General features: G+C 38.7%; 2 protein-coding genes across 5 annotated transcripts; one reads left to right on the forward strand and one right to left on the reverse strand.

The window, feature by feature from the left end:
- Positions 1-822: 822 nt before the first annotated feature.
- On the reverse strand, positions 823-8,905 carry LOC144194106 (kinesin-like protein KIF3B). Of its 3 annotated transcripts, none has more exons than XM_077712934.1 (9): positions 8,764-8,905; positions 6,724-8,223; positions 6,460-6,561; positions 6,125-6,247; positions 4,863-4,981; positions 4,100-4,216; positions 2,495-2,600; positions 2,204-2,400; positions 823-2,088 (listed from the first exon to the last, which is right to left on the reverse strand). In XM_077712934.1, the coding sequence occupies exons 2-9, from the start codon at positions 8,122-8,124 to the stop codon at positions 1,983-1,985; spliced, it is 2,271 nt and encodes a 756-aa protein (XP_077569060.1). In that variant the 5' UTR covers positions 8,125-8,223; positions 8,764-8,905; the 3' UTR covers positions 823-1,982. The 3 variants fall into 3 exon arrangements, with proteins under 3 accessions (XP_077569060.1, XP_077569069.1, XP_077569078.1); XM_077712943.1 differs by lacking the exon at positions 8,764-8,905 and adding an exon at positions 8,509-8,708; XM_077712952.1 differs by lacking the exon at positions 8,764-8,905 and adding an exon at positions 8,306-8,480.
- Positions 8,906-9,440: 535 nt separating this feature from the next.
- LOC144205997 (kinesin-like protein KIF3B) lies at positions 9,441-15,221 on the forward strand. Of its 2 annotated transcripts, XM_077730665.1 has the most exons (9): positions 9,441-9,762; positions 9,915-11,640; positions 12,264-12,365; positions 12,690-12,812; positions 12,935-13,053; positions 13,407-13,523; positions 14,256-14,361; positions 14,719-14,918; positions 15,010-15,221. In XM_077730665.1, exons 2-9 carry the CDS (start codon positions 10,255-10,257, stop codon positions 15,113-15,115), a joined length of 2,259 nt encoding a protein of 752 aa, XP_077586791.1. In that variant the 5' UTR covers positions 9,441-9,762; positions 9,915-10,254; the 3' UTR covers positions 15,116-15,221. The 2 variants fall into 2 exon arrangements, with proteins under 2 accessions (XP_077586791.1, XP_077586786.1); XM_077730660.1 differs by having other exon boundaries at positions 9,441-11,640.
- The last annotated feature ends 1,036 nt before the right edge of the window (positions 15,222-16,257 follow it).

Raw genomic sequence — 16,257 nt, forward strand, 5'->3', positions numbered from 1 at the left:
TTACTCGTGTGGGGCTATGTTTCCCACAGGCCTCATGTTGGTAACCCCTGTACTGTCATTCATCTGTGCTCTACAGCAGGATTCACCAACTCCAAGTCCTCAATGGCACTTCTAACTATCCAGTTTGTTTTCCATGTCTAACCCCCTTAAACTCATCGCCCTGGAAGCTTGATAACATGCCTGGTTATTTGATTCAGGTGTATTGGAGAATCGAAAATAGACTGGATAGGTGCCCTCAAGGACCGGCCTTAGTGACCTCTGCTCTACACATCCCAGTCTTGTTTGATTGGTATGCATTTGCGATTTACTGCTGAATGTACATGACCACAGCATTTTTGTATGATGTCAGGAAAGGTATGAATAAATGCATTGTTTTTGTAAACTGAGCTGTTCTTGATGCATAAACTGGATTGGATTATTGGCCGCTGTAATAAAGTGGATTATACAAAAGTACAGTCATTAATGGAGATGGCAATGACTAATCTGGATATGAATTGTGGAATGCTTTAAAACATTGAAGACTGGGAAAACATTTTCAAACTTGGATTGCAGTCGAGTGCTGCTTGTCACAGCAGAAATCTCAGCAGTTTTACATATTTGCTGGCTCAGTAGGAATGAAACTTGTGCAGAATTGGGGAGGATACAACAATGGTTGGTTAACAAGCAATATAAGATTGAGGAACTTCTAAAAAAATAAAAGAAATTGATCTGAGCATGGTATTCTTTTGTTTAACAATCTTAAATAGCATTTTGTTTTTTCCGGGCAAAACTAGAATAATAGAATATAAAATTATGCAAACAAGTGATAAATTACGCAGACAATGTGCTCACTTAACTTTTATGACTCCAAAATTTTGAACAAGTACAAAAAATTGTCACCTGGGTTTCTGTATACAATATTAGTAAAGTGACAAGTGAAGACTTGCAGCAAGCTACCCTCAAACGGGTTTATATCGTCTCTCTCTCTCTCTCCATTTTTTTTACATCAACTACATTACAACCTTTATCTGAGAGTTCCAAACGCTAACTCAGCTCTATTGGAATGTCTGGCGAAATATCACAGGAAATTATTAATTTAAAAGTAACAAGAGTCTTCACATTTAATTCCTTGTGACATTAAATGTAATACATTGTTAAAAGAACCAGCCTACAGTCAAGCAGAGAAATCTTAGTCTGCTTTATCATAGCTACTCCTGTCAGTCATTTAAACTCAAAATCCAAGGTATCTAGCTGAAATGCTGAGAAAATGGACATGTAGAACTCTAAGGGTCATATTGGAAGTTCAGTCAAACTGCCATTGCCAAATAATTTCAAGCACTTATTAGTGGATGTGAATCTCAGTAAATAGCAACAGTTGGTAGGCTGAAACATTAGGCAGCAGGTGAACATTTATCCTGAAAGCCAACGGAAGCAAAAACAAGGACATGGCTGGGTTAGAATCTTCTACATCTGCATGGCCCTATTAGGGCCTGAAATAGTGGTCTTGACTAGAAGTCGTGATTCATCAACAAAATGATGCATTGTAAGGAAAGCTATGATCTGTGTCAATACAGTTTGCTAAAAAAAAGTGCTCTAACACAAGTTCGCTCTCAAGTGCATCACAGCTTGCTGCTTAGCTATGGACCAGTTAGTGGGTCGACTCTAAAAGTGCATTTTACATAACATGACATAGTGAAAACAAGCAATTGGGTTTGGTAGGTGTAGCTATTGGTGTATGTTTAGTCAAATGAAACGTATTGCCAACAAAGCCAGTGGTCGCACTCATGGAGAACATGCTTTAAATTCAGTCAAAGATGAAAAGCACCTGATAGTATCAAATAGTACTTTGATTTGTTATTTCTAATAAGCAGCATTAATCCTTACATTTTCTTTTGCAAATTCCACGAAACTGTTGCCACAGGCAAAATAAATGCACTCTCATCCTGGTTGGGAATACAATTTCAGCATAGGAAGGCGCATGTGTGGTGCGTAGATGGCAGCTTTCACTTGGGCACCAGTCCACGGGATTGGGGGTAAATCGGAGATGCTGGATTGTGAAGACCGAACGAAGAGGTCCAAGTGTCTGATTGTTTGCCTGTTCTTGGTCGACTGAAAACAAGACAGTTTAACTCATCAAAACTTTTGTAATGGTCGTAATACTACATACATTTACCGTGAACATATTTTAATACATGGCTAACAAAGGACTCCGTGTGTAACTTACGCAGCCTTTGGTTTTCTGAGACTTCCACTAGGAGCGGCAAAACTACTATTAAATCCAGAAGCATCAACCTGAAGATCCTCCTCATTCTTAAGTGCATCCTCCAGAGCTGCTGCAACCTTTGGAGCTATAACTGGTCGCTCATAGTCTTTGGTGGTCCGAGACGGCATATCCATGCCCAACAACAAAACATTCTCCCCCTGGAAAGAATTAAGAATTAAAAAAAACACCCAAAAAGTTGCCATACAATTCAAAGAATGTGTTCTCCTCATTTCAATGAGTATTCTAACTTACTTTGTATCTCATATCAGGGCTGTCCTTCATGGCCGTCCGAGCATGGTTACACAGAGGCCGCCGAAAACCAATGGCAGACTGAGGCCTGCTCATCATTTGATGATTACTAAAACACAAGCAAACATACAGTGTAAGCACAGTGAGACAACACATTTTTCATTCATAGTCCACTTTGCGTATCCTCACAAGGATTGTAGGCCTGCTAGATCAGACAGAGCCCACAATGGGTAATAGTACATCGATAAAAACAAATACAGGCTTTCATGTATTTTTGAAAGGAATGTTCTAAATCATTGATCTTTATCTCACAGTTGAACTTGGATTCATGAAATGTGCACACACAGTCACTTAGTTATGACCAAGTTCATGCGGTGACTTAACCCACATTTCCGCAAAAGTCACATTTCACTGTTAAAGTAGACATTTATGTCAAAATACTATGTATAAATATTTAAAATAGCGGAAAATAAAATTTTAGAAAATGTGTGATTATATCTACCATTATTGCAGAGGTGGATTGAGAGTTAGGGTTTTCTATGGTTTATTTGTAACAGAAAGCACGGACTTTAACTACTACTGTCACACTAACAAAACGAAACCAAAACCATCTCGTCTGCCTCTACCATGCCAGATAGACGTGGCGGGTTTAAGGACATCACAGAAAACACAGCACTCAGCACATCCACATTGCCTTATTAAGCAGACATGCAACTGATTTGTTACATTGCTCTCTTTTGGAGGTTACATGAAGGGAGTTTTTTGACTTGGACTGTTAGCGACGTAAAGTCTGAGTTACAACAAAACTGCATTTGTCGAGGAGCAAGGCATTTGTTTTAATGAGAACGTAGCATTTCTTTACCAATGTGAAGCTTTGTTTCAATAGTAATTTCTATTCTTTTCGCAAAATCTAGAAGACCCAGCTTTCTTTTGGGGCCATAATGTAACATAGAGGGGCTAAAAGGACAAAGATCCGCTCAGCAAACAAACACAAACAAGGTCTTTGCACTAGCAAATCAGAAACTATGGTGCAAGACGCCTAAATGGCCGACGAGATGCGGCCCTCGTAAAGTTGCCACGTCAAGAATTTTATGAGCAAAGGATTGCCTCTACCAATATTTCACACAAACCAGTGATGACATTATGACCGCAATCTTAACGTTGCATTGACAGGTGTTGTGGTTGTACTACTAATACATATTTAGACTTGACACAACTAGTGAAGTTGAAGATCACTGTCACAACAATAAACAACATATCATTAAAGTCGTTAGTCATCTTAAACATGTCAATTAATGCCTAATGTACAAAGGGCACACAAGAAATAGAGCTAATGTTTTTCCTTGTATAATACTCATTGTTGTTTATTAATTCAACTGTACACCCTATTTAATGCCGTATAGGTTGGTTTTTAAGAGTCAGGATTCTTCGGTGCAACTGGTCAATCTCTATTCTCGACAGTGAATGTTTTTGTCTTATGTTTATACTTGTTTATTAGATACTCCCAGATTTGTGATTTTATTCCTTCTGGATGACTTTTTCCCTTTTGTTTTAGAGAAAAATACAAACGCACAGTATGTGTTAGGGTGGACATTGGAAAATACTCACTCCTCAATGTGTGTGATAGGTCTCATTTTCCAGTATTCATCCTCCTCATCAAAGAAAGCCCTGTTGACTATTTTATTCTTTTCTTCTAGTGGAATGAAATTCTCAATGATAAGATGCCTGAAGGAGAAAGAATTAGACAAATACAATGAGAAAGTTAAAAAGGTCCAGTAAATACCAAAAGGAGTGCTGATGTAACTTTTTTCTTTTTAATCAGGCCAAATGTTGAATTGAATTTTTTTCATTGTTTCACAAGATGAATTGGTTAGATTGTGGCAGTGGCCTTCAAGGCATTCTCTGCTGGCCTAAGAAATATCTGAATCACAGACTGATAATTATATTTTGTCCATGAATACTTATTAAATTTCCAAAATTCCAAATTGTCTGTTAGCTTCCTTTGATTGCTTTCCCCCTGGTTGCATTGCTTCCAGATGTGTTTTCATATTGAAGCATTTAATCAATCACATTTCAGCCATTATTTGTAGCCAGGGTCAGAAATCTGCCTCAAGGCCTTCACAATCAGTTCTGCAGGCTTTGCTGTATTAAAAAAGTGTCGATAAGACTGTTGCTTTAACCAATCATAATTCGATTTGGTGACACCAAGGCCTTGTCGCAGGCCCTGACGAGAGCAGGCCAAATACTCGATGTAATGATCGGATTGGGAACACCCCTAGTTAAAATGCCAGATTTCTCAATAATGAAATAATTCTTAGGTGATAGATTTGGACACAAAATGGTGTAGTGGTGTCCTATTGAGGTTTCCTACTTGAGTTTAAGGTCCCGTGTGAGCTCATTCTGGGTCTGTTCCAATTCCTGGCGCTCATTAATGTGCGCTTCCTGGATGTCATTGATTTCTCCCTTCACTGCTTGCAGTTTGGCAAACAACTAGAACGAGGACAGACAAACAGAGGGCTAAGTATTTCATATAAGAAAGGTCTTTGAAAATTGCTGTACTCAATAATGTTGTGCAAAAGTAGAATTATTCTTCATCTTTCTAGTACACACTAAACTTCAACATAATTTTTCTTCATGCCAATACTACATTGTCTTTTTCAAACATTTGTTTTTTTTTTATGATACAGCCGTTTCAAATTCCTGCTTGACCCTTTCATTCACAAAGTGAATTCTTTTTTTCATCTTACTGGGCCTACATTGGCTTTGGTCATTCATTCGTCAATGGGAAAAAATAAAACTTGGGCCGTAACAAGTGTTTGTGTATTTATTCATATTAATTTAATTAATATAGCCTTTATGACCATTATATTAATTTAGAAATTTCTTCATAATTATATGAACAAAATAAAAATGGACAAAAATTACTCCTTTTTTTTTTAAAGCAAATATTTGTATTTTTTTAATGGACAAAACTAGTCACTAAGCCTATTAAGTGTAACCTTTTGAATAGCAGCCCCTCGTGGTGACCAGTTCCAGAAAGATTTAAGTTGGCCCAGCAACATATTTCAAACACTAGATCGTCTTAAACAACCTGATGATGTAGTGGTTCAATCACCTGACTTTAGTGCGGGCTCAATTCCCGCTGGTGTCGGTATGGCTGTGAGTGTGAATGCTCTTTCTTTGTGTGCCTTATGATTGACTGGCGAGCAGTCTTGGATATAGTCTGCCTTGTGTCAGCTGGGGTAGGCTAGTAATCACCGCAACCCTTACGAGGCTGCACGTTACGCAAGATGAGTGAATAAATTGTCTTAATCTAAGGTACTTGTACTAATCAATCTCATCTTCATTAAGCCTCAGGTATTTTCAGAGTTTCAGTCAGGGTCTTCTCTTTGTTGTTTCAAGACACATAAGTGTTCTATACAAAAGCCAGAATGAGGAGCCAAGGATCATAAAATCCGATTATAGCTCATTTATGTAGCGAGAAGTTGCACAATGTCATAAGCCACTGAAATTGAGTCATGGGTGCGACTGCCAGTCATACTTCTCTGTCAAAACAAAGTTAATGAAGTAAAATTTTCTACGAGAATTAAAAAGGGTCAAATTCAATGTTTTAACCAAATCTAGAGTTGCAACCTTTTTCAGTTTCTTGGTTTTAATGTCAACTTCCTGTTGTAAGGAGCTGTAGGTCTCCTTCAGCTCCAGGGTTTCTTCATCACGACAATCCATTTGCTGTTGCATTTCTCGTTCTTTCCGTTTCTAAAAACACAAAAACATACACACTGTACAAAGTACATCACTAGTGTTTACAGTTCCACTTCAAATGATTCACTACTGTAACTTGTGATTTTTGTGTGTAGAGGAAATACTTTGCATCTCCTTAACTATCCCCATCTCTAAGCTTTTCAAGAATGTCTCATTAAAGTAGAAGATAGCAGTAATTTTAATTTACCACCATTTTAATTTCATACCTGTTCAGCAATCTCTTGCCTCCTCAGGTCCAGCATTTTCTGTTGTTCGTTAGTGTGATCGACAATGTTCTTTCCTCCAACTAAAAGTTTACTTTCCATTGCCTAGAAAAGAGTAAAGAAAAAAAAACACTTCCACCTGAAACCTGAAGGATTATAGTACAAGAAATTGAATTTGACCAAGACAATTGCACTCAGATTTGACCTGTTCGGATATTCAAAAACTCAGTGAATTAGGTATCCGAGTTATAATTCCAATGAGTTCACCTTCACTTTGGCTGCCAACAAATCTCCTGCTTCCTGCTCCTTCTTTAGGTCTTCCATTTTCTTCTCCTTCTCCTTGAGGAGTTGAGCTTTCTCCTCTGCAACCAGGCTGTGATCCTCCATGATGGCTTTCCTCTCTCGCTCCAGCTTGTCCTTCTGCTCTCGCCAGTAATCCCCCTTGCTTTCCGACCCTTCATCGTCATCCTCACTGTCTTCGCCCCGACCATTACCGTTGCTACAATCTCCAGCTCCCCTCTTTTGCCTCTTTTTGTTTTTCTTTCCTGTGCGTTTCTCCAGTTGTGACTTCAGTCTTGATATTTCCTCTTGAAACTTTCGCAGCAGAGCGTCCTTGGGGTCCTCGTTGACGCGGGGTTTATTCTTGATGTTTTTGGCTCTGTTGGAGTAACGCAGAGTTGTTAAAGTCTCTTCCACGTTGTAAGAGGCTGGACCAATATTGGCCACCATGACAGTGAGAGCATTGCCCCCCAGGGAGTCCTGTAAAAGACGGGTCAGTTTGGAGTCTCTGTAAGGGATGTGGCTGCTCCTGCCATCCACTAGAGCCGATATGACGTTCCCCAGAGCAGAAAGTGAAAGGTTGATTTTTGTGGCTTCTTTCAGCCTCTCTCCCTGAGCCCCCGTCTTGGTCTGTCTTTCGCTGCCGGCGAGATCCACCAGATTGAGTTTGCCAACTCGAATGTGGTTTTCCCCATCCACACCCACTTCACTACATTCTACAGTAATCACAAAGATGGCATGAGAGCGAGAGCTATGTTCATTCATGTTCGTCGAACCCACGGAGCGGTTCTGATTGCCCACATTCATGACATTCTCGATTTCTCGCACACTCTTGGTGACAAACGATGACAGGTCTTTGACATAAACGCCAGTATCCGGCCTCTCTCTCAACTCGAGACGACGCGTTTGATCCTTGGAGAGTAGGTCTCGAATCTCCTCTTGATAAATCTCCAGATATGATGCTCGCACCAAGTACTGCTGATTCTGAGATCTGGAAATGTGTGTGAAGATGTGGTCAAAAGAGTTGGGGATAACCCCTCTATTTTCAGTATCGTTTCTCGTACCCTCCATGGTGTACGTTTTCCCTGTCCCAGTTTGTCCGTATGCAAAAATGGTCCCATTAAATCCTTGTAGAACGGAATCCACGAGGGGCCGAAAGGTTTCATCGTATAGCTCTATTTGCTTTGACTTGCTGTCATAAACGGAATCAAAGGTGAAAACTTTAGGAAGCTCCCCAGCAGACGCTTCCCTCGGGTTCCTGACAATAATTTGTCCAAATTTGACATCCACTGACACCACACTTTCAAATGTGGCAGCCAGCTCTTTGGCGTTCATTGGCCGGCAACGGACCACAACTTTGACTGTCGCAGAACTCTTGCTCTTTGACATGATGTGGACCACAAATTTACAAACACGGCTTGAAACAAATGCCTGTTTTCAAGCAGGCCGTCTGGGAAATCCTTCAAGTAGAAACATTCAAATCAGTACCTGTTGATAAAAAAAGACAGCAGTTAATAACAAATAATCAAATATTTAGTCTTGACTGGTACAGACAAAAACTTATATTCACTTTTATTATGGCTCCATTTACACTATACACATACAATAGGTAACGATTCAAATAACGGAATTCTGGAATATTTATGTAATCGCAGCATTCTAACAAAATGGTCCATTGAACGGGAAAAAAATAAATCTTGCTAGCTTCATTAATCCGTTCATGATAAACCCGTTTGACATCAATAGCATTCACCGCACGCGACAGGATCGTACCTTTATGGTAGAAGATTGAAGCTGATAACGATGACGAATACACAAGCGATAAATAAATAAATAAATACAACTACAACTCGCGGTGAGGGCATAAAACCGACTAAGCAACAGCAAACACAGGTAACCAAGGCTACAAGTCTTATGCTCCTTTTGCCTGCCTAACCTTCAGTACGCAGTTTAGACTGCATATTTGCTGTGTCACCCCAAACATTGAAAAAAAGTATTAATTTCAGTGCCACCGCATCGAATACATACCTTTTCCCCAAATTGCTTTGCAAAATGTTGTTTTAAAGCTGCTCGGAACATTAGCTAATCCGCCACTCAGTTAGCAAGCACGGTCAGGGGTAGGGTTGCCAGATCCTAACAGTTACATCCCAATCTGCGGGACAGCTACATTGATTTTAAGGTTTAACCGAAATAAGTGTTTGCAAAAAATAAGATGTTTATTTTTTATGAATTATAGAGACATGTAATTTAAATTCATGAAATTTATGCATTTTATAATGATTTCTGAACTGCGTTTTTATTCGTATGTGGCAACCTTGTCTCCAGTCTCTCAGCTGCTTTGCCTCTTTTAGGCAAAAGATAACACGAGAAACTTCAAACAATCCATAGCTTTGATTAGAAGTTATACATAATTATACATTATATGTTAATTCCTCATCTGTAAAAAAAGAGAAGGAACGAAGAATAGAGAAAAAAAGAAGGAAACAATCGTTGAACAACGGAACAAATTGTACTCTTTCACATGCATACACCGATTTTAGTTGAGCAAATCGGAAAATCAAGAATGGGTCATATCTATATATTATTGTTTTTTATCCTAATTAAGTAGAAAAAGCAATACCAGCTGTTTTAAAATCAAACGAATTACCAATTATCACACGGTAATAAATCATTTATACTGTGTAGTCCATAATGATAAGGACATCCTTATCATGTTATAAAAATATTCACTTTAACCAAATTGAATGTCCATTTGGTACCACGTAGACCAGCTCTCCCGTCAGTATTGGCAAATAACATGAACAAAACGACGACGTATGTTTAGTAAGAAAGCCAAAACGTCAAAAAAAACGCCCGTCGTGACTCGATTCACTGCTTTCGTCACACGAATAGCTGAACAATTCTGGGGCCACGTGGGGGCGTGAGTACAACGTAAAAAATGATAGGAAGACTTCCATTCGGCATTTTTGAAACTTTCGAACCTATAATGAACAATGAACTGTTCAAGACTGCACATTCACCAAAATGGTAAGATTTAAATCGCGTGTTGTACGTGTGTAAAAAAAAAAAAATCAGTTTGAGACACGTGCACGTGCCTGTACATGAGCACGCGCACTCAATTGTAGAACACTAACAAGTTGTTATGCCATAATGTTAAGATTTTGCATCCAATTTCCTAGGAAGCTTCTGCATAAACGCTGGAGCAATGGAAAAAGCAATGTACAACCCAGGAACAAGTGGTAAAACCACAGACTAAATAGTTTGTCTTAAGGCTTTATGTTTTATCACCATGGACATTTAGACTATCTTGTTTTAATAAAACATTCTTACAATAAGCAATTTTTAAAATTGTTATGGCTACATGAGTATATCTGTGCCAGCTGAGCTTTTTAACAAATGACAGTTTTGATTTCTTTTTTTTTCTTCAGCAGCTTGTGAATAGTGTTTACAAATAGGTGAGATTCCACTAGACAGGCATATGATACAGCTTGTTAACACGCATGTGTTTTTCAAGCCCCCATGTCCAAAATGTCCGCCAAGTCAGAGTCGATAAAGGTGGTGGTCCGTTGTCGTCCAATGAATGACAAAGAAAGGGCCTCTATGTTTGAGAGTGTGGTCACGGTTAATGTGAAAATGAAACAAATAGCCGTCAAGAACCCGAGAGATTCTATGGCCGGTAAAGCCTCAAAAGTGTTTACTTTTGATTCAGTCTACGACTTTAAGTCAAAGCAAAAAGATCTATACGACGAAAGCTTTAGGCCCCTTGTGGATTCAGTTCTACAAGGATTTAATGGGACCATTTTTGCATACGGACAAACTGGCACAGGGAAAACGTACACCATGGAGGGTACTAGAAACGATCCGGAAAAGAGAGGTGTTATCCCCAACTCTTTTGTGCACATCTTCACTCACATTTCAAGATCTCAGAACCAACAGTATTTGGTGCGAGCTTCGTATTTGGAAATTTACCAAGAGGAGATTCGAGATCTGCTCTCCAAGGACCAATCACGCCATCTCGAGCTAAGAGAGAGGCCGGATACGGGTGTTTATGTGAAAAACCTGTCATCGTTTGTCACCAGGAGTAGAGAGGAAATCGAAAATGTAATGAATGTGGGCAATCAGAACCGCTCCGTGGGTTCTACGAACATGAATGAACACAGCTCCCGTTCTCATGCCATCTTTGTGATCACTGTGGAATGCAGTGAATTGGGGGTGGACGGGGAGAACCACATTCGAGTTGGTAAACTCAATCTGGTGGATCTGGCTGGCAGCGAAAGGCAGACCAAGACAGGGACGCAAGGAGAGAGGCTGAAAGAAGCCACAAAAATCAACCTTTCACTTTCTGCTCTGGGGAACGTCATATCGGCTCTAGTGGATGGCAGAAGCAGTCACATCCCTTACAGAGACTCCAAACTGACCCGCCTTTTACAGGACTCCCTAGGAGGCAATGCCCGGACTGTCATGGTGGCCAATATTGGCCCAGCCTCTTACAATGTGGAAGAGACTTTAACGACACTGCACTATTCAAACCGAGCCAAAAATATTAAGAATACTCCATGCATCAACGAGGACCCCAAAGATGCCCAGCTAAGGAAATTTCAAGAGGAGATTGCTCGACTGAAGGCCCAACTGACAAAGCGGACAGGAAAGAAAAATAAGAGGAAGATAAGGAGGAGAACCGATGAATGTTGCAATGAGAGCATGGAAGAAGATGAGGATGAAAGCATGATTGGAGATTATTGGAGGGAGCAACAGGAGATCCTGGAGCGAGAGAAGAAAGCCATCATGGAGGATCACAGTCTGGTTGCTGAGGAGAAAGTTCAACTGCTCAAAGAGAAGGAGAAAAAAATGTCTGACTTGAAAAGAGAGCAGAAGGAAGGAGAGCTACTTGCAACCAAAATTAAGGTACATCCTGAACTATCACTCACTATTATGTCTTTTCTTCCTGATTCCTGTCGTTTTTTTATGTAGTCAGTATTTATCTCGATATGCAGTGTTAAGAGTCAATATCAGGACGGTTTTCTATTCAAACTATTGATGGGAACTTCAACAAAAAACATGTTTAACCAACAGCAAGCTCTATATCATAGATTTTCAACTATTTTACAGCAACTACCACTGAGCTCTGCATGTACAATTAATCCCAACTGAGAAAGGCTAAAAGCGAATGATCTCTGCCTTCCCTAAAGGAACAAATGAATTGGATGTCTATGGCAGTCAATGGCACATAATGAAGTCCAAATTTCTTAGCAAAGAAACATATTTTGTTTATATATTTTGTTTATTTTATCAACCACTGTACATTAGCTCTGCACTCAGTTTAAAAATAAAATAAAATTGTGAGATACATACAGACTGAGTTAAATGTCACACTTATAGGTTCCTGAACATTTGAAAAGAAATAATAAAAATTGAAATGGTGTCATGGTTACAAACCACTGATGTGTATAGTCCGTCAACATCCAGTTTTAATAAAATGGACGCAGTTCAACTGTCATCTAAGTATAACAACCCTATTTGTCCTGCAGGCAATGGAGAGTAAACTCTTAGTCGGAGGGAAGAACATTGTGGATCATACCAATGAGCAACAAAGAATGTTGGCGCTTAAAAGACAAGAAATTGATGAACAGGTACAACTGACTGTAGAATTTGAATGATTGTAACAAAAGTGCTCCCATTATACTTCCTATCCTGCCTCAACAATGGCTGGATCAAGGGGTTTTGAAAAATTTCACAAAGGTGGGTGCAGTTTTTTTTCCAACCAATGGAGAACTTATTTTCAGTAGAAAACAGCTGAATGGTTGGGACAAAAACCTGTGAGGGCCAAAATGGACACCCCTGGGTTAGGTGTATTTAGTTTACCTTTACTGAAGGATGTTCTGTTATGAGTAGATTTCTGGTACATTGTGTATATGGTGTTGGAATTCAATCAGAAGTAATGAAGGTTTTTCCAGAAATGGAGAGAACACGAGATGCGGCAACAGATGGTCTCTCGAGATGAGGAGAATCTGGAGCTAAAGGAGACCTACAGTTCTTTGCAGCAAGAAGTTGACAGTAAAACCAAAAAAATGACAAAGGTCAACTTGAACGAATGCTACGTTAACCTACTTCTACGCTAACACCGTGTATCTGTGTTAGTATGATTCTAGGCTGGCAAAAGGTAATGTCAAGTAATCTTGCCTTCTCCTTTGCCCACCAGTTGCTTAACAAACTGGAGGCTCTAAAGGCAGAAATCCATGAAGTCCAGGAGGCACATATTACGACACGCCAGCAGCTAGAGCAAACGCAGAACGAACTCACCAAGGACCTTAAACTCAAGTATGGAACTATAATCTGTCCCAATCTTTTTTTTTTGCAGTCCTACTCTAGAAATGGAGTACTGTGGTCTACTTTTTCTTTGTACTGTAAAATCTAAGCCTCCGGCTTAGAGTCAGCCGGGATAGGCTCTAGCACTCCCCACGACCCTACTCAGGATAAAGCGCTGTATGTATAGATATACATAGATATTTTAATTTACATTCCATTAATTTATTGTTTCTCATTAATGGCGATAGATGTCACTGCCACCCTTCCCAGTCAAAGCAGGAAATTAATCTTTAGCTTGTTGATGTATTGTCTGATTTTCCATTTTCTCAAGCGCCCTATCTGATTGTTTTATTTTTTTCTCTAAGATCTCAGATGATTGAAAATTTTATCCCTTTGGAAGAAAAGAACAAAATAGCCTCCAGAGCTTATTTTGATGAAAAGGATGAAGACTGGAAGTTGAAGCCCATTACATCCATGGAGCAGTAAATGCATAATTATTCCTCACCCTTTTTTTTTATTGATAATTTACTCGAATAACGAAGTACAAATGAGTGCGCTTCTTGACTTAACTTTAAGTGTCCTAGGAAACAGATGTGCTAACCAGTTGTGATTTCATTTGCAAAATATATATATATATATATATATATATATATATATATATATATATATATATATATATATATATATATATATATATATATATATATATATATATATATATATATATATATATATATATATATATATATATATACACACACGCACACACAGTATTTTCATGACTAGAAGGCACACAAAATTTTTATGAAAAAAATAGTATAAATAAGTACATCAAATAAAAATAGAAATACCTAAAATTACAAGACTTAATTTAGAGTTTTAAAGAAATACATGGGGTCCAATAACAGTGTTGACAGGTTGGTGCAGTAGATTTGGCTAAGTCTCAAAAGGGGGGGTTGCTACTTGTTTGTCTTACTTCTTTCTGACTATTCAACACATTTGATTAATTGCATAGAAATGAAACCCACTGACTGTATATTTGGATGGGAGACCAATGAGAGCATAGAGTGGCATGCATGAACATTTTATGCGCCTGCATTGCAGATAATTTTGTAGAATAAGACATTTGTTGATGGGGAATAGCTAAGTTTTAATTACCACTTCATCAAAAAAATTCTATTCTTGTTTATAGTTAAATATGCATTTGTGTACAGTGATCCCCAGATGTTGAGCAGGCCTCAGTCTGCCATCGGATTTCGAAGACCTCTCAGTCACCGTGCTCGAATGGCCATGATGATAAGCCTTGACATGAGATACAAAGTAACTGCACTTCATTCCCTTGACATTATATTTTAAATCATATTGTTCCATTTAAATCATACTTCAATTAAAATAGGACTAAGAGTCAAATGCCTAATTTCAATATGTTACACTGCAAAAAAAGTTACCAAGTATATATGATGTTTTTAGCTTCTAGTAAGAAAATATCTCATCAAATTTTAATAAAATCCTTAAAAAAAGTAATTTCAGTCATTAAATTGCGTTAAAGCTGTTTATTAGTGGGTAGGTTTTTGATCTATTTTTTTTAAATTTGGTGTTGTAAATGGTAATATGCTGGTGTTATTCATTTTCAATACTGCTTATCAACAGTCTTGTTCCTGTCCTCAATCTTGCCAGGCTGAAAACATCTTGTTGCTCGACATGGATCTTCCTTCTCGCACTACCAAAAATTATCAGCAGCCAGTAATCTCCCCAAAGGTGATGGCAGCTCTGAAGGACGCCCTTAGGGATGAGGAGGACCTTGAGATAAACGCATCAGGGTTTAACAGTAACACACTCGCCGGTACAAGTGGAAATATGAAGAAATCAAAGTCGAAGTAAGTCATTAAAGAGTTTATTTGTCGAGGCCATTCCTGCTATCCAATTCATGTAATCCAATTCATGTTTTTTTTATTTTTTATTCATCAGTCGATCAAGAACAGGCAAGCAGATGAACACTCTCACTGCTTCATGCAGCCCTCACAGTCTTACATCTCCGATTTATCCACAATCTCGTGGGCTGGTCCCAAAGTGAAGGTGCAATTTGTCACTAACTATCTTGGGCACATTTTAGAGCTGAAATATGAGCCGACAGAATCTGAACTGCAGTGCTAATTGTGAATAATGTCAATCAAATGATGGCAAGAACAAAAACATTGTATTTGTGTATTGTATTATATGTGAATGATAATAATAATTTTGCTCTTCATCTATCTGTGCAAACATTTTTTTCAGTTATATATACTAATAGGCTTAGACTAAATTTATACTATTTCTGAGAATGTGTGCGCCTGTATCCGTGAGGTCTGGGTGAAATGGAGACAAGACCTTAAGTCCGATTTAAATGCGGTTTTCACCAAAAGTTAGCAAATTTATGCCTGTGGGGATTCACCACGCCCGATTTTCGAATTTGGATTCCAGTTTTTCTGAAAATCGATATTTGTACCAGGGTGTCACATTATTGAGGTCGAAAAAGTGTAACTAGGCGCCATTTTTTTTTACCAAACTACTCTGTCTTGTAAGAGCACCATGGCAAGGACACCCTTGCACATGTATCATTTTCCAGGTCATTCGTGTCGTCTTGCAGTAAAAGTGCAACTTTGGGCCATTTTTTGGAGCAAAACTACTGTTTTGTAAAAGCACCATGGCGAGGACAACCTTGCGCGTGCATAATTTTCCAGGTCATTCGTGTCATCTTGCTAAAAATGGATAAAAACCTTTTTTTGGACACTTCCAAAAGCAGCCATTTCATGGACGCCATTTCCACATTTTACGTCTGATTTTAATGCAGTTTTCGACTGATTAGCTTCAATAGTGAATTGTGTCATCACAGGGCCAAATTTCCCTGAATTTTGCCTTTGGTTCTTCAAAAAATAGATTAAAATCGACCCCATGGTCACATTTTTGACCTTTGACCCAGTTTTTTAACACTTGCAAAACTTTCAGACCACACACGATTACAGTTTTTGCAGCACTATGCAGGTGCACATGCAACATTTATCTGCTTTTTAAAGTGGCTTCTATGTCAAGCTACAAAACTACAAAAATCCTTGAGTTTGGACATCTTTAAAACCTGCTTCATGTTTTCTTTCACTTTTCAGGGTCCCCATGAAAGAGAATTCCATTTCGACATCTCATCTGATTTCATTTTTTAAACCACTTTATCTCATTAGGGTT

Source organism: Stigmatopora nigra, chromosome 1 (genome assembly GCF_051989575.1).
Source record: "Stigmatopora nigra isolate UIUO_SnigA chromosome 1, RoL_Snig_1.1, whole genome shotgun sequence".
NCBI classification, from domain to species: Eukaryota; Metazoa; Chordata; class Actinopteri; order Syngnathiformes; family Syngnathidae; genus Stigmatopora; species Stigmatopora nigra.